General features: G+C 36.8%; 1 protein-coding gene across 1 annotated transcript in view; it reads left to right on the top strand.

Moving 5' to 3' along the window:
• The window catches only part of LOC140236547 (mucin-like protein), a 37,262-nt gene that overhangs the window by 5,798 nt on the left and 9,034 nt on the right, over nt 1-22,430 (top strand). Inside the window, exons 6-16 of the mRNA XM_072316472.1 lie at nt 612-725; nt 1,016-1,267; nt 2,730-2,918; nt 3,887-4,068; nt 6,606-6,786; nt 7,016-7,138; nt 10,172-10,297; nt 19,507-19,752; nt 20,820-20,948; nt 21,373-21,498; nt 21,875-21,987. Of these exons, the coding sequence (XP_072172573.1) occupies nt 612-725; nt 1,016-1,267; nt 2,730-2,918; nt 3,887-4,068; nt 6,606-6,786; nt 7,016-7,138; nt 10,172-10,297; nt 19,507-19,752; nt 20,820-20,948; nt 21,373-21,498; nt 21,875-21,987 (1,781 nt within the window). The remainder of the gene's footprint in view (nt 1-611; nt 726-1,015; nt 1,268-2,729; nt 2,919-3,886; nt 4,069-6,605; nt 6,787-7,015; nt 7,139-10,171; nt 10,298-19,506; nt 19,753-20,819; nt 20,949-21,372; nt 21,499-21,874; nt 21,988-22,430) is intronic.

The following is a 22,430-nucleotide window of genomic DNA, read 5'->3' as shown; positions in this document are numbered from 1 at the left end:
ACAAACAAACCTGGGTTTCTCTTCCTTCAGATTTTGAGCAGACTAAAATACACAAATTTTAGAATTTTCACCTTTGTTTTTTTTTTTTTTTAACGCGTGGTTTAGAAATTAATCAGAACAACCCCCACCTCATTTTTTGTTTGTTTATTTGTTCATGTATTTTTTCATTTAGGATTAACGTTTTGGGCATGAGATATACAAGTTCTCGGAAAACAAAAATCGGTGACAATTCATCTCACTTTTACCTCCTGCTAATGCCATGTTGAAATGTGATCACTTTTAATATCTATGCTGCCTCGAGCCGTTGAAACTTGTGCGCTGGTTAAAGAAGTTGTGATATGAGTTATTCAGTCAATATTGGTCGATCTCACAACACCTTTGAAAATTCGTCACCTTACAAGAGAAGTGAAGAACCAAATTGAAATGATTCCAAGACACCTACGTGTAATATTACGACATCGCTATCACACGAGAACTATGCAGTCGAAAACAAGTGTCTTCGGATAAAACATTATGAAAAAAGAACACTCATGTCAAAGGAAGAAAATATAAATATCTTGTTTTTTTTTTTACTTTATTTTGTTTTGTTTTGTTTTGTTTTTTGTTCTTAGGTGTAGTGAATGGCGATCCAGAGGATGACTTCCAGTTTAGGAATGGAACTACACTGCTACCTGCACCTGGAACAAACTTGTCAGAATCACAGATTTTTGAATTTGGACAATCATGTGAGTGCTTCTCTAAGAAAGATTTTTCTTATCCGTGTGTATTGTTTTTGTTTGCTTTTCTTTTTCTTTTTTATAATTTGTATTTGTAACTCTGTTACGTCGGAGATGAGATGAGGTTTTTTTTTTTTTTTTTTTTTTGTTCCCTGTGTCACCATCTAGGATTTCTCTACTCTTCTCAAACGTCGCTTTGTATATGTTATTCACAGCAGAAAACCATTATTCACATGTTCTTGAATGAATGAATCCTGTTATTGATTCACTCCCACATTCTGTGTATCGATCATTTCCAGGGATGATCGATCCATCTGAGTCACTGTTTGACTATGGAAGTGGTTCCTGGAGTGATTACAATGACCCGGACTTTAGACCGCTTTTCCTGGACGAACTTCTGGCGGCAGCAGATCCAGCCACAAGGGCAGAGGCTCAACAGGCGTGTGGTGACAACAGGGAGTGCCTGTTCGACTATCTTGCTGGTAGTCGCTCGCTTGGATTGGACACCATGGCAACTGCAGAAGCAAATGAACTAGATCAACAGCGTTTAGGTGAGAATGAAGTTAGTTTAGAGGAAGAGTAACTTCATGAGCCAGTTCTAAAGAGAGTTATTGTTTGAAGACAGTTCAAAGTCATTTTTTTTTTTTTTTTGTAAAACCATTTATTTGATAAATCTGCTCCCGTTCCATCAAAATAGTATCTGCAATGCAGGTTCCAGATATACTCACTCACCCCCCCCCCCCCCCCCCCGTGTTGCAGTGAAACAGGAAAGATAATGAGCTCTAATGATGCGAGAAGACTCATGATCTTGTTTCTTTTTTTGTCTTCAATACTCCCATGAATCAGTCACATGCGCGACTGAGAGTGCTTTCTGGAGCTTTAACGTCAAACTTGTAAGGATTGATCGATTTTTAAACATCCACGATTTCACTCACTACCACAGCCTGTTATAGTCACTGATGTTAAGCGTGACATCACTTACCGTCATAATAATATGTGGATTGACCGAATGCAGCAATTTAAGTAGAACACATCAGTGAAAGTTTGTAGAAATTCCGACAATCCTACGAAAGTTATACATTTTTTATATATATATCTGTGTAGTCGCTGTTGGATGACAAGACTACAACAGTGTCACATGCGTAGAAAGATAGAAGGAAAACATAGAGAGAATTTCACAAAATGTTATTTTTTGTTTAACAAAATGTGCACATTTCCTCACTGGCGTACATGTTAAGGGTAATATTACTCCCCCTGCCTTCTGAAAGAGACAAGTCAAGGGTTATTTTATTATGGGGATAAGTGAAAATGAGAGTCTTCATATTTTCCTTTTTTTTTAATCGATAAAGGGGAAAACAACTCCAAGTATAAGTTAGTCTGATAAAAAGAGTACAAAAAAGTAAAGATTTAAAATGAAATCGGATAAAAAAGAAGGAAGTTATGACATTATATAGTTTCGCTAATTTCTGCAAAACAGTGGATATGAAGGTGGATATGAATATGCAAATGAGTGAGCTAACCATGTCATTATACCTTAACAATATTCCGTTGATCGTGTACCAAAAAAAAAAAATGACGAAAATTCGATGTATTTAATTGTCATTGAAGTGTGAACAATGACGTTATTCCTGGTTGAATAACTTCAGAATAGTGATCCGTTAGATATACCAGGATTTGAACCTCGGGCATAATTGCATTTGAATAAAAAACTGGAAATTTCAAAATTTTATGTGCAAAACATATTGTAAGTTGTGAGGGGACGACATGCTCACTTTGCCATTTGCATATATTGACCGTTCAAGAACTGTTTCTTGAAACAGCGAAATTTCGATATGCCATAACTTCCTTATTTTTCATGTGATTTCCATTAAAATTTTACCGTGGTTGAATTCGTAATATTTTACTCTTTCTTATTAGACTAGCTTAGATTTAAACGAGATTTCCCCTTAAACTTTGAATTTGCTCCCATGAATGCCGGTACATTACTTTGTGTTGATTTGCATTTTTCTTCAGACAACTTTCCGCCAGAAATCATCAGTATCGTTGAGGTTGGGGGAGCCACGGCCTTAATGGAGAATAACACCCTACATGTCATTGTAGGAGAAACATACACTCTCCAAGTCACAGCAACTGATCCCAACAACGACACGGTGACATTTTCGCTCAACGGAACTGTGCCTCAAAATGCTTCAATCGACAACAGTGAGTTACAATGATATACGGCAGGCACAAACCATATCAAGTGCCCTTCAAATTGCAAAATTATTATGCTAACATTAATTTTGTATGTCTTTTCATTATCATTATTCATTATTCATGTTTGTTTGTTTTTTACATTTATGCCTCCGTCACTCCGTCACCGTTTTACTTGTTTCCCCGTATCTATGCAATTCCTGAAGGTATTTTCTTGAAACTTACTGTTTACATGTAGTGCCATAATATGGATTCTGTATGAGAATGTTCGGCCCTAGGGTCAAAGGTTAAAGAGGTTAAAATGGCACAATTCTACTTCTCAATGATGAAATTATACTTTTTTTTTTCATAATTCTGTGCATAAAGTTAATAAAAGGGTCAAAGGTAAAGGAAAAGTCCCCAAATCCACGAATATCTGTCCTCACATATCATAGCCAGACATTCAAATCGAACCTACAGTAGATCAAAAAATTAAACACTCCACACTTCTGTGACAAACACGTCATTTTGATTTCGTTTGGCCGATTTTGTGAAACTGTTGTCTCACATTGTCAAGACGTACTGGACCTGTTGTGAGAACCAGGCATTGTGGCGGAGGCAAGTCTTCAAAGTGACATTTCTATTTTTTATTAATATTGCACTACTGATCGACGTTCCATTAAACAATATTACTCTACATTGTACCATTTATTGTTTAAAAAGGCAATGGATATGTGCTGTAATTTCATCCGGGATTTTGAAGGTCAGGCTCGTGGATTTGGTATAATTATTACTTCTTCATGTCTGACACAAACAACTACTTGTGTTTATCGGTTGTCCCCTTACCTCTTTGTTCATTGGTACCAAACGATGTCGGAACTGTATCCAGTGATACTCTTGTAACTATGTGAGTATCACATAATTGATATTCATCCATCGGCATGCCATTCCATGAGTCAATGTTTATCTTATACATGTGTTGGATTATTCCCATGAAGATGGTCTCTTCACATGGACTCCAATAAACACTGACCTCGTAAATATCGAGGTGGTAGTCAGCGATGGCTCTGTCCAGAGTTCGGAATCCCTTGTGGTGAAGATCTGCTTATGCGAAAATAACGGAACCTGCAACTTCCAAACCGAAGTCGCCGGAGGGGATTTACTTCAAGATAGATCAACGGTGAGTGTATCCATCAGTTGAAAATCACGAAAACTAACTTCAAATTGTGTTAAACATTGTATTTATTATGGCAAGCCGTTATTTCTTGTTTGTCTTCCGTGGAAGGGGATAATCATGATATTCACGTAACAAGAAAAACTCAAAAGGAGGTAATATCTCATTATGAGCAGTGTCAATGGCAAAGTAACAGTGATATCATTAAACGAATTGAACATGATAGACATGCAATTGAAAATAACATAATTATTAAAAAAAAATGAAATGGTGTGCAAGACATCATAAAAAATCATGTTAACAATTAACTTCTTTTTTTTTCAACTAAACCTTCTCGTTTTAATTTCACGAAGGAAATGTCCCTCACAGAAAACCATATACCTGAAAAAAATATCTTTGCCGAAGCTCAACATATACTCTGTGGCTTTAGATACCTGGCTGACTTTTACAAAAATTGTCTAAAACTGTATAGAATCAAGATCGAAAAAGAAATAAAATCTGTGCAAAGTACTTTGGAACTGAACGATTGACTCTTTGCTCAAGAAAAGGTTGAAAGGTCCAGTAGAAAACCTGCAGGACTTCAACATTCATAGATTTACCGTTAACATTGTAACAACCGTTAAACGAGAGGCACACAGTTGCAAATACATGACACAAGCATAACAAAATAAAACACACACACACACACACACACACACACACACACACATACGTTAGACAAGGTGAGCGTTACAGTGGGCCGAATGCATAAAACAAGCAATTGCTTGTAAGCAATTGCTTCAAGCAAAAGCACAAGCTCGTCTAGCAAAAGGTCTAGCTCAAGCAATTGCTCAAATCCATATGTATAACCTTTTGCTAGTGCTTATACCTTTTGCTTGTCCGGCACAAGCAATTGCTTGCGTTTTCAACAAAAGGGACGTCACGCCTGTGCGAACACAAGAACAAAGGCGAGTGTGGCAGCATGTATTTGAAAGGGCATGTGTGCAGAAACATTTCCTGACATAGCAGAAGAGCTATGAAATGACACTCATACATGGACACACAGACGCACACACACACCACGTATCACTAGCTGATTCCCATCACTGCTTACAGTAGCCCGGATCTGCCAGATCGCACGTGGAGAGGCGTCTTGCTCTCCACCGAAGTCAGACACCCTACCTGTTTTTCATCACATTTTGCGTGCTAACCACTGGACATTCCTGTTGTTGAAATGAAAAATTTCCTACTCTACTTATGAGTAATTTCTTGTAGATTTATACCACTCCTTCACAAGTGTGGTCTTTCTTCCATGAATATGAAAATGGTACTTAAAAGGGAACGTCCCAGATAAGCAAAAGCTCAAGCTCATTTTACAGAGCTTGTAAAATCGTAAGCAATTGCTAGCAAGAACTAGCAAAAGGTATGTTTTATGCATACGTTTTTAAGCAAATGCTTGGTCTCTAAGCAATTGCTTGCGGGCAGCAAGCAATTGCTTGTGCTTGTTAGCAAAAGCTTCTGCTCACAAGCAATTGCTTGTTTTTATGCACACGGATTCGAGTAAAAGGCTAGCACAAGCAATTGCTAGCGTTTATGCATCCGGCCGAGTGTCTGGATTCTTAAGGTGGAGAATTTGTCTAAAATGATGGAATAATGCAACTTTTTCCCCTTCTTCATTTTTGTCGAGCCCACCGGAGGTGAGGGAGACTAAGGGATCGCCTGCGGCGTCTGTCCGTCCGTCGTCCGTCCGTCGTCCGTCCGTCGTCCGTCCGTCCGTCGTCCGTCCGTCGTCTGTCCGTAACGCTACAAAAACTTCAATAACTCTTTACTTTGGGCTTCAATTGCAATCAAACTTCGAGGGAAGAGGGGTCATACAAAGTTTCACATTTTACCATATATCAAGGTCACCTCAAGGTCAAAGCTCACAGGCAGGGGTTAATGAACTTTAGGGCCCAATGTTAAGTTTTTATGGCGCGTTTCTGTTATGGGTCATAACTTTTGATCCATAACTCCATTTGTAACCAAACTTGAATGGTAGATGTCCCTTGGGGAGTGGATGGTCACCCCAAGGTCAATGGTCACAAGCATGGGTCAACAAACTTTTAGAGCCCAATGTTAACTTTTTATGGCGCATTTCTATTATGGGTCATAACTTTTGATCCATAGGTCCGTTTGTGACTAAACTTGGATTGTAGATGTCCCTTGGGGAGTGGATGATCACCACAAGGTCAAGGGTCACAAGCAGGGGTCAACAAACTTTTAGAGCCCAATGTTAAATTTTTATGGTCCGTTTCTATTATGGGTCATAATTTTTGATCCATCATAACTCCATTTGTGACTAAACTTGGATGGTAGATGTCCCTTGGGGAGTGGATGGTCACCGCAAGGTCAAAGGTCACAGGCAGGGGTCAACGAACTTTTTTTTTTGTTAAGTTTTTATGGCACGTTTCTTTTTTACCCTTTTATATCTCTTTTTATCTGTTATATCCCATTCGCGTACAATTTCTTGTACGCGAATGGGCGAGACACATTATGGCACTTGTTTTGTTTTTAACTGCCCTTAGGTTGTCATTTGCGACTGCACCGCCGGGTACAGCGGAAACCACTGCGAACTAGACGAGGATTCGTGTGCTGGAGATCCTTGCTACCGAGGAGTCATTTGCTTCGACGATCCACCACCAGCCACTCAGCCGAGGTGTGGTGACTGTCCGCCGTATCTAACGGGAGACGGGTTGGTGTGCTACGGTAAGATCATGGATCTGCATCGTTGTAGCTCTATGGTATGATTGTTTGAAATTATTAAACATCTCACTAGTCTCTGTCACTCTCTTTCGTATACATCTCTCTCTCTCTCTCTCTCTCTCTATCTCTCTTTTTCCAACGTATAAATATGTAAACACCCAGGAAATATACGTAATCTAACGGGTCTTACGTCTCCGTTTTTTTTTTTTTTCTTTATCCATTTCTGTAACAGACATCAACGAATGCGCCGAGATGACGGATGATTGTGAACAGGATTGTCAGAACACCCAAGGCTCTTACACCTGCTCGTGTTCAAGTGGATACACACTCAGCCTTGATATGAGGAGTTGCTTAGGTAAATTTATATAAATCATGTGAAGGTGCATCACAATACCACCATAAGTCGCCAATCCCGATTTTTACGTGCTGACCAAAAGGATGTGGAATGGGTCCTGAAGTTCAAGCTGTACTTTTTTTTTTTAATTTTCTGAAAGAGCAATTCTTCGTCTTTCCACTTCTAAAATTTGGGATCATAAAACGAATCGAAAAGTGTGTTAAAGCAGTGATTTTGTTTCTGTTTTTTTAACTTGTTTTCAGGACAATAGTGCAATAAGTTAGATATGTCTGTAGGGCCCCTCATCATATCCTTGAAACTTTTTCCACATTCTTTACTTTCAAACGCTAATAACTTCTGAAATGATATGCTACTGCTTTGAAAGTAATAGCATTAGTCATGAATAGAGTGTGTTTGATTACTGTGCCGAATTGCAGCCTAATCCAATATTTTCTTTATTGTGGTTCTCCGGAAATTACATCTTCTTTTTTGTCCCATTAATTGCGCAGCGCACAGCTTGATGAGATCAAGCACTTGAAAAGACTCTCAACTTCAATGCTACTTTTTCTCAGTAACCAGTTTTTCAGAGTGTTAACGTTCTGTCCACTATTATGTTAGATGTTTAGCTTTTGTTATGTTTACTTTTTTGTTTATGGTATTAAAGAATCATCGAAAATTTAATGAAACTGTAAAATAAACATTAATTAGTATCAAGAAACAGAAATATTAAAACCAAAGGAAATGAAAACCAAAGAAGATGTCAAAAACGAAATGTGTGGTTATATGATTTTGATAACAAATAGAAAATATACAAGATATATCGTGTAAGTTAGTGAGCCAGTGATATGTGGGAAATTATGAATGTTTTATGCGTTGGTGTCATACTCATGCAGACATAGACGAATGTTCGAGGGATACACACACCTGTTCTGACAACAGCGTATGTGTAAATACCGATGGAAGCTTCAACTGTACTTGTGAACCTGGGTTCATGCCTGTCGTCGGAGATGAAAATCGATGTGAAGGTAGGAGACACGTTTAAATTTAGTGTCTTGGTTTTAAAGGGAAGGTACAGTATTGGTGGAGATGAGAATTTGGTTTTTAACTTTTTGCGAGATACCAAGAAAACACTTAGGAAGTAGTACAGAGCATACCATTTTAAGAGGAATTCAAAGTTTATTTGATGAAAATCGGGTTTGGAATGACTGAAACATCCAAAAATAAAGTAAAACAAAGCGATCATAATAAAGTATGGGTCCCACACTTATTACAATCGCTCTGTTTTGGATATCTCGGCCATTTCACAACCAATTTTCATTAAATAAACGTTGAATTCCTCATGGAATTACATGCTTTTTCATATTTCATAAGAGGTTTCTCATTATCTCACCTAAAAATGTTAGAAACCTGAAATTAGGTCTCAACCAAAACTGTACGATCCCTTTAAATCCTATGAAATCATTAGAACAATCAGCCCGTACAACATGATTGATTTTATAGCAAGCCATCATTTCTTAACTAATGACTATTTTGTAGGGTTTGAGGTGCAGATATTTTGCGAGCAGAGATATCATATTTGGCTTCTTTTTACTCGTTTTTTTTTTTTTTTTTTTTAGTTATCAATGCAACTTTGTGTCGTAAACAAATAATTCTGAAGATTTCGTGGAGCACACGCCGTCTGTTTTTTCATGTCAGAATAAAGTATATCTAAAATCGAATCTGATAATAGACATCTAGCTTTTATATACCTGACCGAATCCGGGGCATGCCTAGTGCTCTTCGACTATTTTATGTATCAATTGTATATGCTGTAAAATTTGCTCACTTTTCAAATGACGTACAAAGTTGCGTGAATGTACAATCGTTGATTCATAGTAGAAACATAATTCTATCCTTCTAAATGTGCCTGAAATATATTTTCACGGAAGCTCGTTGTGTGTAATAGAATTCTATCTGTTCCTCTTGTTCTTTCAAGAAAAATAAAATGTATGATACAGTGTACCGGATTGTTGGCGTCAAAGACATATGAAAGAAAGGAAGGAACTGTAAAACGAAAGAAAATTCACGTCGTAGATTGTGTTCAGTCACTGTAAATAAATTTGAGACTATGCAGATGACATTATTGCAATGATAGTTCAAGCACTCCTGTTAAAAAAAAAAAAAAAATCAAAACTCCCTTTTAACCTGTTTCAATCTTTAGATATCGATGAATGCCTGGACCCCGATCAGTGTCACATTTATGCTCTCTGCGAAAACGTGATTGGTTCGTTCACATGTACCTGCCTCGGAGGCTTTGTCGGCGATGGATTTACTTGCCAAGGTAATGATTGCTCCAATACTGTCCAAAAGAAATATAAGCAATGATAAGTTACTTCTTCCTCCTCCTCCCCCCTCCCCCATCAAGATAAGCTTGGGGGGGGGGGGGGCATAATGTTGCCATTTTCCTATGGAGTCTGGCATCAATACGTAACACGTTTATTTAGGGCGACAATGACCAAGTGACAACGATGACAAACACCGACAATGATTATGTATGGTAGTTATGGTAATAGTAATGAAACAAGTAGCATTTCGCGGCTCTAGTCTTTGTTCTCTTGTTGTTATTTTTTTCTGTGCTTTTAGATGAGGATGAGTGTCGAGACCCAGCTCTGAACAGATGTGACGAGCAGGCGACTTGTCAGAACGGACTCGGCTACTTCTCCTGCTTTTGCAACGACGGCTGGACAGGAGACGGACTTACCTGCAGTAACATCAACGAATGCGAGAATGGGACTGCTAACTGCAGCCCCTTCGCTGTGTGTGCCGACACCCCGGGCAGCTACACGTGTATGTGCCTCGACGGGTATCGGGGAACTGGTGTCGTGTGCTTCGGTAAGTTTGTTCGCTTAGTTATTATGTGTTTGTTTGTGTGAGTGTGTGTGCGTTAAAGTAAATACTGTGTAATAATGCTCTAGGTGCACTTAATCAACATTCTACTCTTTGCAAATATAGGAATTACACTCATGTCATCATGTCCTAGTCAATGTTTTGTTGTTGTTGTTCTTTTATATCCAGATATCGACGAATGTGATGAGTCATTAGATAACTGTACCTATGGTTCACGTTGTGTGAATACAGACGGTGGCTTCGAATGTCCCTGTTTAGAGGGGTTCAACAGGACTGTAAATGACCTCTGTGAAGGTACGACAAGCAATCAAGTATCTTTAAGACTTTATTCAAAGCTAAGTGTCACGGTCAGAAATTATTTGACGTGAAATTGGCCCGACAAGTGTGAATAGGCTGAGCAATAGGCATTTGACAGATAATGTAACATTTGGTGACAGGATGAACAAGGCGAGAGTAAAATGAATCGGCCAAATAAGTGATGAATAGACTGGAGGAAAAGAACTGACTGAAGATGGAAGAGATTGAAATGATAGTGAAAGGGAGGCGGATTTGGAGAAATTAAATTAAAGATGAGATAAAAGACAGAAATGGATGCGCCTGTAGTGATCGAGGTGAATATGGAGAGCGTGGTGGCGTACATAACGCTTCACGCTACCGGCAGCAAGAAAAAGAAAAAAAAAATGCGTTGTACGTATGCATGTATATGCGTATAACTCTGTTTTGTTTTGTGAGTCTCCAAGCATCTTCTGATAGATCCAAAGCAGGATTGGGCTCACAAAAAGTGATAGATATTTTACCTTTTTTTAGGGGGTTCCTTAAGAAATGAACTACACAGTGGAGTTAATAGCCAACGGCCAACTTCAACTTTTACTAGTTCTCCTTTCTTCAATAAAGCTGATATATCTACCTTGGTTAGATTTGTACCCCACCACGAGTACGTTTTGACATATCTCCTTTCTGTGCCAGTGAGTCACATGCGCACAAATTTGTCCCCTATTTTCCGCACATCTCCTTGCTGTAATATCTCGGACTTTATCAGGGGAACTGAGTATTTCATAAAATCAACGAACAAATTTGCCATACATTAAATTGAAATATGTTTCATCATGCCCTTATTTTTGGATGCAGACATAGACGAATGCGGTACGAACCCATGCTCCCCAAACGCAGATTGCACAAACTCCAATGGTTCTTTCAGCTGCGAATGTCGCCAGTTCTATCAAGGAAATGGATTCGTTTGTGAAGGTAACTTTTTTTCAGCTCTTTTTTTTTGTTGTGAGGAACGTACAAAATTGATAAACAAACCTACCGGAGAATAATAATAATCTACCATTGTACAGAATTAAAGAAACTTTGTGGGCACCTTACAGGTGAATTCCTGTCAAAAACTACTCTACGTTGAAATCAGAATACCAATGAATCTGCTCCCAATGAATCGTGTATTATAATAAGTACTCACTTAATATCGAGCATCTTTAAGATCTTCTCAGGTTAGTGGTGGTCATAATATATTCATATGATTTCTTTTTCTGGGCATTCCCAATTATAACATTACAGGCGTCATGTGGCATACTAGGAAACACTCGAAATATTTCAGCCTTGTTACAGCAAAACAAATATTCCTATTAGAGGGAAAGGATATTGGGAACATAGTGGAACTTTGAAATTTCATAATTCTTCACAAATACGTCTGATATTGATACAACCCGTATCACGATATCCACTTTATCTCATTCCAGTTACCAAAATCAGCTTGAATAAAACAAGTTAGGGGAAAGGACTTTAACTATAAAATAAAGAAAGTGTTGATAAAGTGATGAGTTTACATTTGTGAAGAATCAATTCGAATGTCTGTCTTAGTTCTGTTGTACGCTTTGACAGCAAGACTCATAAACATTTTTTTTTGTTTGATTGTTTGAAATTGTTTCCACGTACAACATTGTAGATATCGACGAGTGTTCGTTGCAACTGGACGATTGTGTGCAAGGTTGCGTTAACAACGAAACGGGTTTTACGTGCACATGTGGAGAAGGATTTGAGCTAGCCTCTGACAACAGAAGCTGCAATGGTAAGTGCATATATGATGGATGTATAATATAAATATATTTCTATATGAATTGATTAATTCTCCAATTTCGTACATATATTTTTCACGAATCTTTGTGGAACTGATGCCAATAAAAAGTCACATCTTCTCATAAGTACCTTTTCCTTCTCACAACTACTTATGTTTCCAGTTAGAATTTTCAAATTTCTCGAACGATTGGTTATAATACGTGACTGCTTAACGCGGCAGAAGCAAAACAAAGGAAATAGAGAAAGAATAAATATAAAAGGAGCAACAACCCCACATACGTGATATTTTTGTCATACATATATATATTTGTCACAGCAGTAAGAGATTCCGTTCGTTTATGCTTTGTGCCAACAGTTCTGTCGAGTGCAGTTTGTACCAATGCCAGCAACCCATGCGGAGATAATACAGTCTGCGCGATTGTCGGCACAGCTGCAATGTGTTTCTGTGATCGCGCCGGGTTCTCAATGTTCAACAGCACGACATGCACGGGTATGTACTTAGGAAACAAAGATGTGAAATGCTATGATGATTTCATTTCATGACCGTACACACTTTTTTTGTTGTATTGTACTATTTAAAACTGTTGAATATATCTATATATATGTATAATATGCATATATAATATGATATCATATGTCACCCTGCTCCTCAAAACAAACAAAAAGTCGCCAAACATGAATTTTTAGTTAAGACCATATTCTGAAAGACCAGATTTTAAGCTTTAAAATGATGTATAACTCAAATCAAATGGACTCTCCTAACCTATCTAAATATTGGAAAGAAAGCACAAACTCAGGAAAATTGTGAACTGAGAAAAGAGGCTCTGAAGTACAGTGTCTATTCAAGCGCTTAATCTTTACCAAACCGTGCTGGCTGTGCGATGAATGGGACAAAAACAGGAAGTAAACCACCAGAGTAACAACAATGAGGAGATTATCAGATTAAACTGAAATTAAGCCTGCCTCATCAACACATTCTGTCCATAATTAATGCTAACTTTCAAAGCAGTAGCACTATCCTTTCAAAAGTTATTAGAGTTGAAAGTGAAGAGTGTGGACAAGGTTTTTCAGAAATGAAAAGGGGATTCTAAAGACACACCTAATCACACTATTCTACCAAACATGTTTGAGATAAACTGCTAAAAAAACACACTTTCCTGCCCGTTTTATGGTACCAAATTTTAGCATAATGTAAAAGAAGAGCTGCTCTTTCAGAAAACATGAGAAAGTCAAGTTCGGCTAGGTTGACCCATTTCACTTATTTTCAGTCCTCACGCAAAATCAGTGTGTGCGACATTATGTTCGTTTTGAGGTGCACTGTCACATATTATAATATTATCTATTTCACATTATATATATATATATGTATATATATATATATATATATATATATATATATATATATGAAGTCAGAACAAACATTAATGATGGATATCATAAAGTAGTTATAACTTGTTCCTGCTTCACAGCTTCCATAGAAAATTAATGATTAATAGTGACAGAAAAAAAATCTAACAAACCAACCAACAGTTACGCCGCCAAGTTACTTCATAGTTTGGCACTACAGTTACTAGTGCATCCCGGTTTTTACGAACACGGTTATAACAAAATTCCGTTTACACCAAAATAACAATTCAGGCCGCAAGAATATCTGCACTTTGTTTTTATATTGTTTATTTGTTGGGATACAAAGGAATGTCGATGTAACGCAAGAAAGCTTCATTATAACACTACAGGAGTTCACTGCTTGACATCCGTGGTAATGCACTAAATTTTTACTCTATTCATGATTGTTCCTAAAAGGTTGTCATAATTTGATTGAATTTTTCAAGACTCATTCTTATCCTACCTCAAAGTGATGGAGAAAGAGAGATCAGATGAGCGAAGAAGTTGCACTTATAATCACAAACTGTTGGGTTAGTAGAAGTTCTCGGAAGAGTTAAGGTGATGCGTGTTGGCGCATCTTTCCATCTCCACATGTACAGATATCGACGAATGTGAAACGATGAATGTGTGCGAGACAGCCTGTTTTAACACCGAAGGCTCGTTCGTGTGTAATTGCTCCGAAGGCTACATGCTGGAGGCAAACGAGAGAAACTGTACAGGTGAGTGGTGCAGACTTGTTCCAAAAGAAAGTAAAGTCCAAACATGTGGATTGAGTAAAACCAGCATTATTTAGTAGTAGAACAATTCACTTAAATTTTTAGGAAAATCAAATGCAAAATTTATCGAATGCCTGAAGTTTTGATGCCGTCAAAACTGGATAAGAAGACTACTTCGTTCAAGACCTCATCACAACCAAAGAGACAGAGACAGACAGACAGACAGACAGAGAAAAAAAGCAAGGCGTCACACCTGGGCACCCTTTCATAAAAACTTGATATGATAGCAACTCCTGCTGGAATGGCAGTTGTCAAGGTAACAACAAGAATCCAGTTTCCTGGTTGGCTGTTGCTATTGGAAATTGCCATTCCAGCAAGAGTTGCCATCCTAACATCTTTTATGAAATGGGGTCCAGGACTTGCAGTTCAGGGCAGATCCAAAAGGAGCAGACTCTAAGCTTTAAAATGATGTATAGCTCAATACAACTTGACCGTCTACATTTGGTTGTTTCTATCCCAAACTCTCATTTAAGAAGTATTTTGAAGCACTAAAGCTGAGGGTTGTTTTTCTTTCATTTGTATTAGTGGCTTAAACCTTTCTAAATAATGGAAAGAATGTACGCAAACTGGCAAAGAATTTACTATGGAAAGTGCGTAATGCCACCAAGTTGTGCTCTGTACAAAAAAAAAAAAAAAAAAATGGTTACAAAAAACAAGGATGTGAACCTGGCATAACCACAATGTAGGGTCATCCTTTCAAATGTTACTAAAGTTGAAAGTGAATGGTATGTAAAACCTTTTAAAGAAAGAAAAAAAGTACTCTAAACAGACCAAATCACATTCTAAAAAAACAGTGTTCTCGTAAAAAATAAATGTTAAAAACACAATTTTCCGTTCATTTATGATCCCAAACTTTAGAATGAATTTGAGGAAGTATGATTTTGTAGAAAATAATACAAAAAAAAATCAAGATTGACTCGTTTGACCCATTTCACCTATTTTAAGTCCTCTCGTAAAATCAGGGCGTGCGACTTTTTGATTTGTGTGTGTGTGTGTGTGTGTGATGCATGGTCCCGTTATTTCCCTGCTTTCTGACGTAGGTAATAAGTCAAGTTTTCTTTCAGAGTGATAAAAAAAAAGTGAAAATGCGTTGAAATTTCTTTGTGTTTGTGCGGGTTTTTTGTTTAATTTGTTGAGCATAATGACGTCATAAAGTGTAGTTGTCTTCTTCTCTGGCGTTGACTGCTCTCACTGAATTTACAACTTTTTAAAACATTTATAACTAGACTTTGGTTTCCTTAAAGACTACGTAAAATTATTGAAACAGGATTTTTTTTTTTATTGAAAGGTTCTTACATCTGTATAAGGGTTATCAGTCCAAAAAGTTATGTAACAACGCAGTTAAGGTATGTAGGAGTTTAAAAATCCAACAATACAACACCCTTTTTTCACAGTCAACCGTAGGTGTAAACAAATTAGGATGAATTGAATTTATAGAATGAATGACATGCAGCAACAACAGTTTGCCAGACCTCAATTAACGCCTAAAATTTAGGAGGCTTGCTCGAACGTGATTTAATCTTAAGTATCTTTAGTATCTTTTCATTTTACTGTATTATGTATAGGTATACCTATATTCTCATTTCATAGATATCGACGAGTGCATGGATCAAAGTACCTGTTCAATGAACGCCGAGTGCAACAACACTGTCGGAGGTTTTAACTGCAGCTGCCCTGCCGGTTACAGCGGGTCAGGGTACTTGGACGACCCCTGCATGAGTAAGCTTATGACATTTTATGTAATGAGAATTCAAAAAAGAGAAAATGTCGTGCATTTCAGTGAAATGAAAATGAAGTCTGGTTGAAATCTTTTGGTATTCATGAAGCTGTGTACTACAAATTTTGACTGGATCTGCTGTTTTCTACCTTCATACTCAGCCTGCTTTCCAAAGCTTTGTTTCTTTGGTTACTCGTTGTTTATAAGGTCAGATTCTTAGGACATTCTTTAAACTTTTGATTCATTTGAAAACTGCTTATTCTCTTGACATGTTGTTTAGGTAATTGTGTTAGAGAAAACATTATCCATGTATCTTTAGGATGCATGCAACGTGTTTAACAGCTGGGCCATAATGACGGTTTTTGTTTTGTAGAAAAAAAAAAAAACAACAACAACTCATATCTTCCAGTTATTAAGTACCGAAATATAACATAAGTGTTTAGATAATTATTATATAGATATAGAATTTCCCGATTAGTTAGAATAAGATTCGTTGTCATTGTCTGACGTCTTTGCCATGGTGACTAATTAAGAATAGGTCTCTTAAGTAAGCTTCCTTTATCTTGAACTAGACATCAACGAGTGTGTGTTGTCATCGCCATGTGGGCAAAATGCTCGTTGCAATGACACTGAAGGGTCGTTTACCTGTACCTGCCTTGACGGATATACGGGCAACGGCTTCACATGCACAGGTGAGCTGAAAGAAAAGTCCTCCCCCCCCCCCCCCCCAAAAAAAAAAAAAACACAAACAAACAACAACAACAACAACAACAAAAACAACAACAACACACAAACAAATGAATAGAAAACTTAACTAAACTAAGCAACGCAAAACAGCAACAGCAACAGCAGTAGATTAAACAGGAACACAACCCCCCCCCCAAAAAAAAAAAAAAGAATAAAAATCACATACACTCAGCAAAAACATTTAGAAAGTAAACACTTTTTCAAATTCATTTTTGTTTGGATAGAAGATATGGAGAAAAATTGATATATCATATAACATATTGAAGGTAATTTGATATTCTATCAGTCTTGTAGGTTACATGTAGGATATACTATTTATTGTCCACCAAAGCACTAAAGAAAAACAAAATGCAGAAATTGACATTTTGTCATTCAGTTGCAATTACTCTGATAAAGGATAACAATGACAGCAAAAGACCAATATGGCACAATGTGAGACATGAATGAGGTAGATCTCTTGCATGCCGTTATATCTCTAAAAAAAAACATAGTGGGAAACTAAATTGGTAAATAAGACTTTTTTTTTCCGTCAGCTAAAATTCTAAATGACATTGTATGGAGCAAGCCGCAACGGGGAAAAAAGGGCAGAATTTCGTTATTTCATTTTATTTCAGGTTGGGAATCTAAAAATTCATGTGACAATTTCAGAAGCAAATTTTCATTTTCATTTTTCATAATTTCAAATGACATTTATTTTCTCTTTTCATTTTTGTTTAGTATTACGTTTAGCTTTTCTACACCATTGGGGGATTCAAGCCTTTCAGAGATCATAGTATAGTTTTTGCAAATTCGTGTTTCTTATCGTATTAAATTTGTATTTTGTTGATATTGTTATAATCATGGAAGAGTACTCACGCATTAATGACAACCTATATATCTTTTTTTTTTTTTTTTCAAATTTTGTTTTGGAGCCTGGAGAGATAAAAAGCGAACGTGTTCACTCAAGTGTGTTTCCATTTTAGTGACCAACCAGGTTGATAGCCAATTAAATTACCTATGACGTGGTATAATACAATAGTGTTTAGCCATGTATTCTATCAGAACTATGAATTTGGGGGAAAGGGAATATACTTTTTAGTGAGTCTATAATAACATGCACATCTAACAACGCCAGTTACTACTTCTTCAAGTTTTCAAGTTTATTCAAAGTTTCCACAATACAAAAATTACATAAGAACAATAATATGTAACAAGGAATACATTGTTGAATATATGCGATTAAAACAATTTGCATAATATTTGAATATAAATTGTCAATGCATGTAGATGCATTATAGATGTAAAGTGGAAGGGTCTTAGAAAAGCAAGCTTGTATAATAAGACCCCTGAAAAGGCAAGTTAAGACGTGTAATATAACAACTCACTAATATATATACAAACATATTAAAGCCATAGAATAATACTAGTGGAATCCCTCAAGAAGCGCAGCAACCACACCCCAGAGACCGAAAGAAATTGACACCAAATTTATTGCCCCCCCCCCCCGAGTGAATTTAAAATGTATTTTATCGGCTAGTGATATATGACCACAAGGGGGAGTAGCATTTTTTTTTTTTTTTTTTAACGTTGTGGTATGGTCTCAGAACCCTCACTTCTCCACAGGTAAGGACCCTTTCAAAAGGAGAGTTTCTAATTTTTACCATAAACCAGAATTTTACAGTGGCTTTAACATACATGGATGGATTCAAGTGCACACACACACACACACACATACACTAAGTGGAATTTTAAAGCAAAACATAATTGGCATTTAGACTATGTTAGACTATGTTACTAACAAGATAAACAGCATAGTTTATTACTGGCAAATGCTGTGGGTCAGTGCTACAATAAAGTTGTGATGTTCTACAGTAAGAAGTTACTACTGAATCTTCTTTTCTTTCCCAACTCAAAGGCGAGGAACTTGCAAGTGCAAACAATACAATGTGTATTCAAAAGGAAAAACAAAACCAAACAAACAAAGGATGGAATTGTATCCAGTGTTTTTTTCGTGTCTACATCAGAGCACGCTCTCTTCTTGAATTTTCAGATATCGATGAGTGCTTTATGGGGTTGTGTGACGTCAACGCAGACTGCATGAATTCCATTGGCTCATATATATGCACCTGTCGCGATGGATATAGTGGAACTGGTGATATTTGTTCAGGTATGTTATAATCGTGACATTATCTTTATAAACCAAGAACCGTTTAGATTACTGTTCTTGTAGAACTTGAAAGGAGACCTTTCTATGAGTTTGTTTGTTTGTTTTTCTCCAAGTGTTTTTTTTTTTACGATCTAATTTTAATGTCATCCTTCCTTGGTGTGCTGTAGATATTTTGATGAGCAATGAATGATATCATACAACGATTTGTTTTTTACAAGTTCTCTGTATTTTTGTTTTGTAGAATCATCCTAGATTTAGCAGGATAAAAGTATAAAAAACAGCATTGAGAAATAAAAAATAGAATTAAATATCTTAATTTGTTATTTTCTTTCGTCTCTTTAAGATCTGCCTTGGACACGTTGATATCGAAATTTCTGTTGTGAAACTTGTATTTCTATTACCGATTTGCAATCACTATAGAAAACAAGTCTTGTTGGAGGGTGTGTTTTTTTTTTCTTTACGTAGAAATGGTAAAAAGAATTTGCTAATCAAGATTTAGTCAACAACGAGGCCAACATTTTTGTCATGTCTATTTCACGTGGATGCAGCTTGCGCATGTATGTCTTTGTTCGTATAGGGTTACTCGTGTGTATGTTTATGTGTGTGTTTATTCGTCTGGCTATCTGTCTTTCTGTATGTTTGTCTGTGTATACAGATATCAACGAATGTGATAATGCGACCGTGTGCGCTGACGCGGCGACCTGTATGAACACTAACGGCTCGTACGTATGTTCCTGTCAAGAAGGGTACCGTGGCGACCCGTACTCGCTGTGTGTTGATATCGACGAATGTAGAGATGACCCCACCATTTGTCCTTCGGAGGCAACGTGTTCTAATATGATCGGGAGCTATGAGTGTATCTGCAACGAGGGCTACGAATTGGTCGATGGAAGTTGCAATGGTACGTGTGAGCATTTTGCAAAACGTATATTAGTCTCCTTGTCTGCGGATAACCTGAGAATTTTCTTCTTCTACTGAAAACTGATACGAGAGAGAAATTGGCAGGTATATTGTCATTTCAGTTCACATACACTCGCAGCGAATATATTTTCCCATCTTTGTTAGTATAGAATTTGACGCATCTATACAGACTATTAGAATTGATACATTATATATATATATATACATATATATTCTATATACATATATATTATATATATATATATATATATATATATATATTTATTATATATAAATATATGAAATGACTTTACTTACAAGTGTAAATTACACGTGTAAGTAAAGTCATTGTTCCTTTATCCCTCCGTCTTTTTATGCTTATATCTTTTATTATTTTCGTGACGTCTGTTATTGTTAATCGATGACATTATCATCATAAGGATTACATAATATTGACAGGAGTGATTACTATGATTTATTAGTATTGTTAGTAGTACAATACATGATGCTCACATCATAGGGATGTGACATATTAAACAAATCTAAGAAGAAGCACAGTACAAGAAATACAATGCGAAAAATGCAAAATGCGAGAGCGAGAGTTTCTGGTGCATGAAAGAAGGCTACATGGGTAGCGGAAGAAATAAAACAAAAGGTAAGGGTAAAGCGAGAACCTTCATTGATGAGGCCTATCGATTGCATACAGACAAATGTAAAGACACTTGACACCTGTATGTTTGTGTTTATTATGTGCCTTAGAATATATAGATTTTTTTCTTTATTCTACTTGATGTCATTGACGTTTTCCGCAGATACGAATGAATGCGATCCCGCTGGAGATTTCTGCGGTTCCTTCTCGACCTGTACCAATACTGTCGGATCAGCCTTCTGCGTTTGTGATGATGGTTACGAGTCACCAGACAGGAAAAACTGCACAGGTGGGATATTTACCCTAGCTAAACAAGGACCAAGCCGGATAATAGTCATCTGATATAATCACATGATGATTATGCATTTATTTAAGATATGTGTATGATGATTCAAACATAACTTTCTTTTTATCTATAGATTTCGACGAGTGTGCTGCTGGCACCGACTCCTGTCAGGCAGGCATATCGGTGTGTCACAACACGCAAGGAGCCTACGAGTGTAACTGCAGTACAGGTTATCAGAACTCTAGTCCCAAGATATGTGAAGGTAAGTCGATGTCTAATGTGAGAGAAGGTCCTTTACCAGCCCATTAATTATCAAGATTTTTCTCTGTATAATTTCGACTTCATTCTTCCTCCCTGTCTATAATCTATTCAATTATTCCTTTTGTTTTGACCTTTGCAAATCCACCCCCTTCCTTTCCAGAAATAAGAGAAATAAGCTAATTTCTAAGACGGTCAAAACAAATAAACTAACATGGATGCAGTCACTAACATATTGTCAAAAAAGAAATCGTTTTCAACTAGTATTCCTTTCAAATGTAAAGCCATTTTGCGTCTTTTAATCACACTTTCAGGTCAGAACTTACATCGTAACCAAAACCTTTACTGTTTGATAGAATAACATTTATTCATTATTTAATAATGTCTCAAATCTCTATTTGCTGTGAAATGATTATTTTGTCCTCCAGATGAAAATGAATGCATGACAGGGGCCAACAACTGCACCAATGATCGCGTATGCATCAACGCAATAGGTTCATTCAGATGCGAATGTCCGGATATGACCTTCGAAGCTAATGACGGATCTTGCCAAGGTAAGAGCTTTGTATCTCCTCATTTTTGGAGGACAGTGTGTGTAAATATCTGATTCTTTGTTGAAAAAGCCTGTACAGTAAGTAATTCAGAAGGAAGATACATACACATACTGATGGATAACATTCTAAAAGGTATCAGAGTAATTGTATTCTTATAAAATGTTGGAGGAAAAATCGAGAGAGGTGAAATTGGACTTTCTGTTATAATGACAGAAATCTAGTTCATTCCCTGTCAAAACAATTTGGCGTTTATCTTTTGTTACATTAGTCTGTCAAGCTAAACATAACTACCAATCAGATGTATGTTTATAGCCAGACGTAGGCATGACAAATCGAATAAAAGTAATTCACCAACGCGCAATCCTGCTTCTTACAGCCGCGAACACGTTCTCATTGGTGGTGAGATTCTCGACGATAACTGGACTTTCAGTGGCTGTCTATGCTGACCTATTGCAAAGTCCAGCTACTCACGAAATTTTGAGTGATGATGTGAGTATAGTTCTTTTTTTTTTTTGAAGTTCAATGACATTTTAGTTTCAGCAAAAAAAAAGAAGAAGAAGAATAGATATGAATATAAATGTAAATATACATATACATGTATGAATTATATAAATAGATATGTGTAATATAAAGAGATATGAATATAAATGTAAATATACATATACATACATGCTCATGCATACATTATATATATATATAGAGAGAGAAAAAATATAGGGGCCTACAAAAGTACAAGTAGTAAGCGGTCAATTTGAAAATGCTGGGGGAACATTTCTAGAAGCATACAAATTTGTGACAAGTGTGCCTTAACATAAATGAGTTAGCTGTTTCCTTGGTGAAACCATGGAGCTACTAATCTTTGTTAGTAGCTCCATGGTGAAACCTTCATGTTGTGTCCATGAAGGGCGGTCAATACGCTCAGGACTAATACA

This window comes from Diadema setosum, chromosome 13, assembly GCF_964275005.1.
Source record: "Diadema setosum chromosome 13, eeDiaSeto1, whole genome shotgun sequence".
Lineage (NCBI taxonomy): Eukaryota > Metazoa > Echinodermata > Echinoidea > Diadematoida > Diadematidae > Diadema > Diadema setosum.
This window is presented reverse-complemented; position numbering and strand designations above follow the sequence as displayed.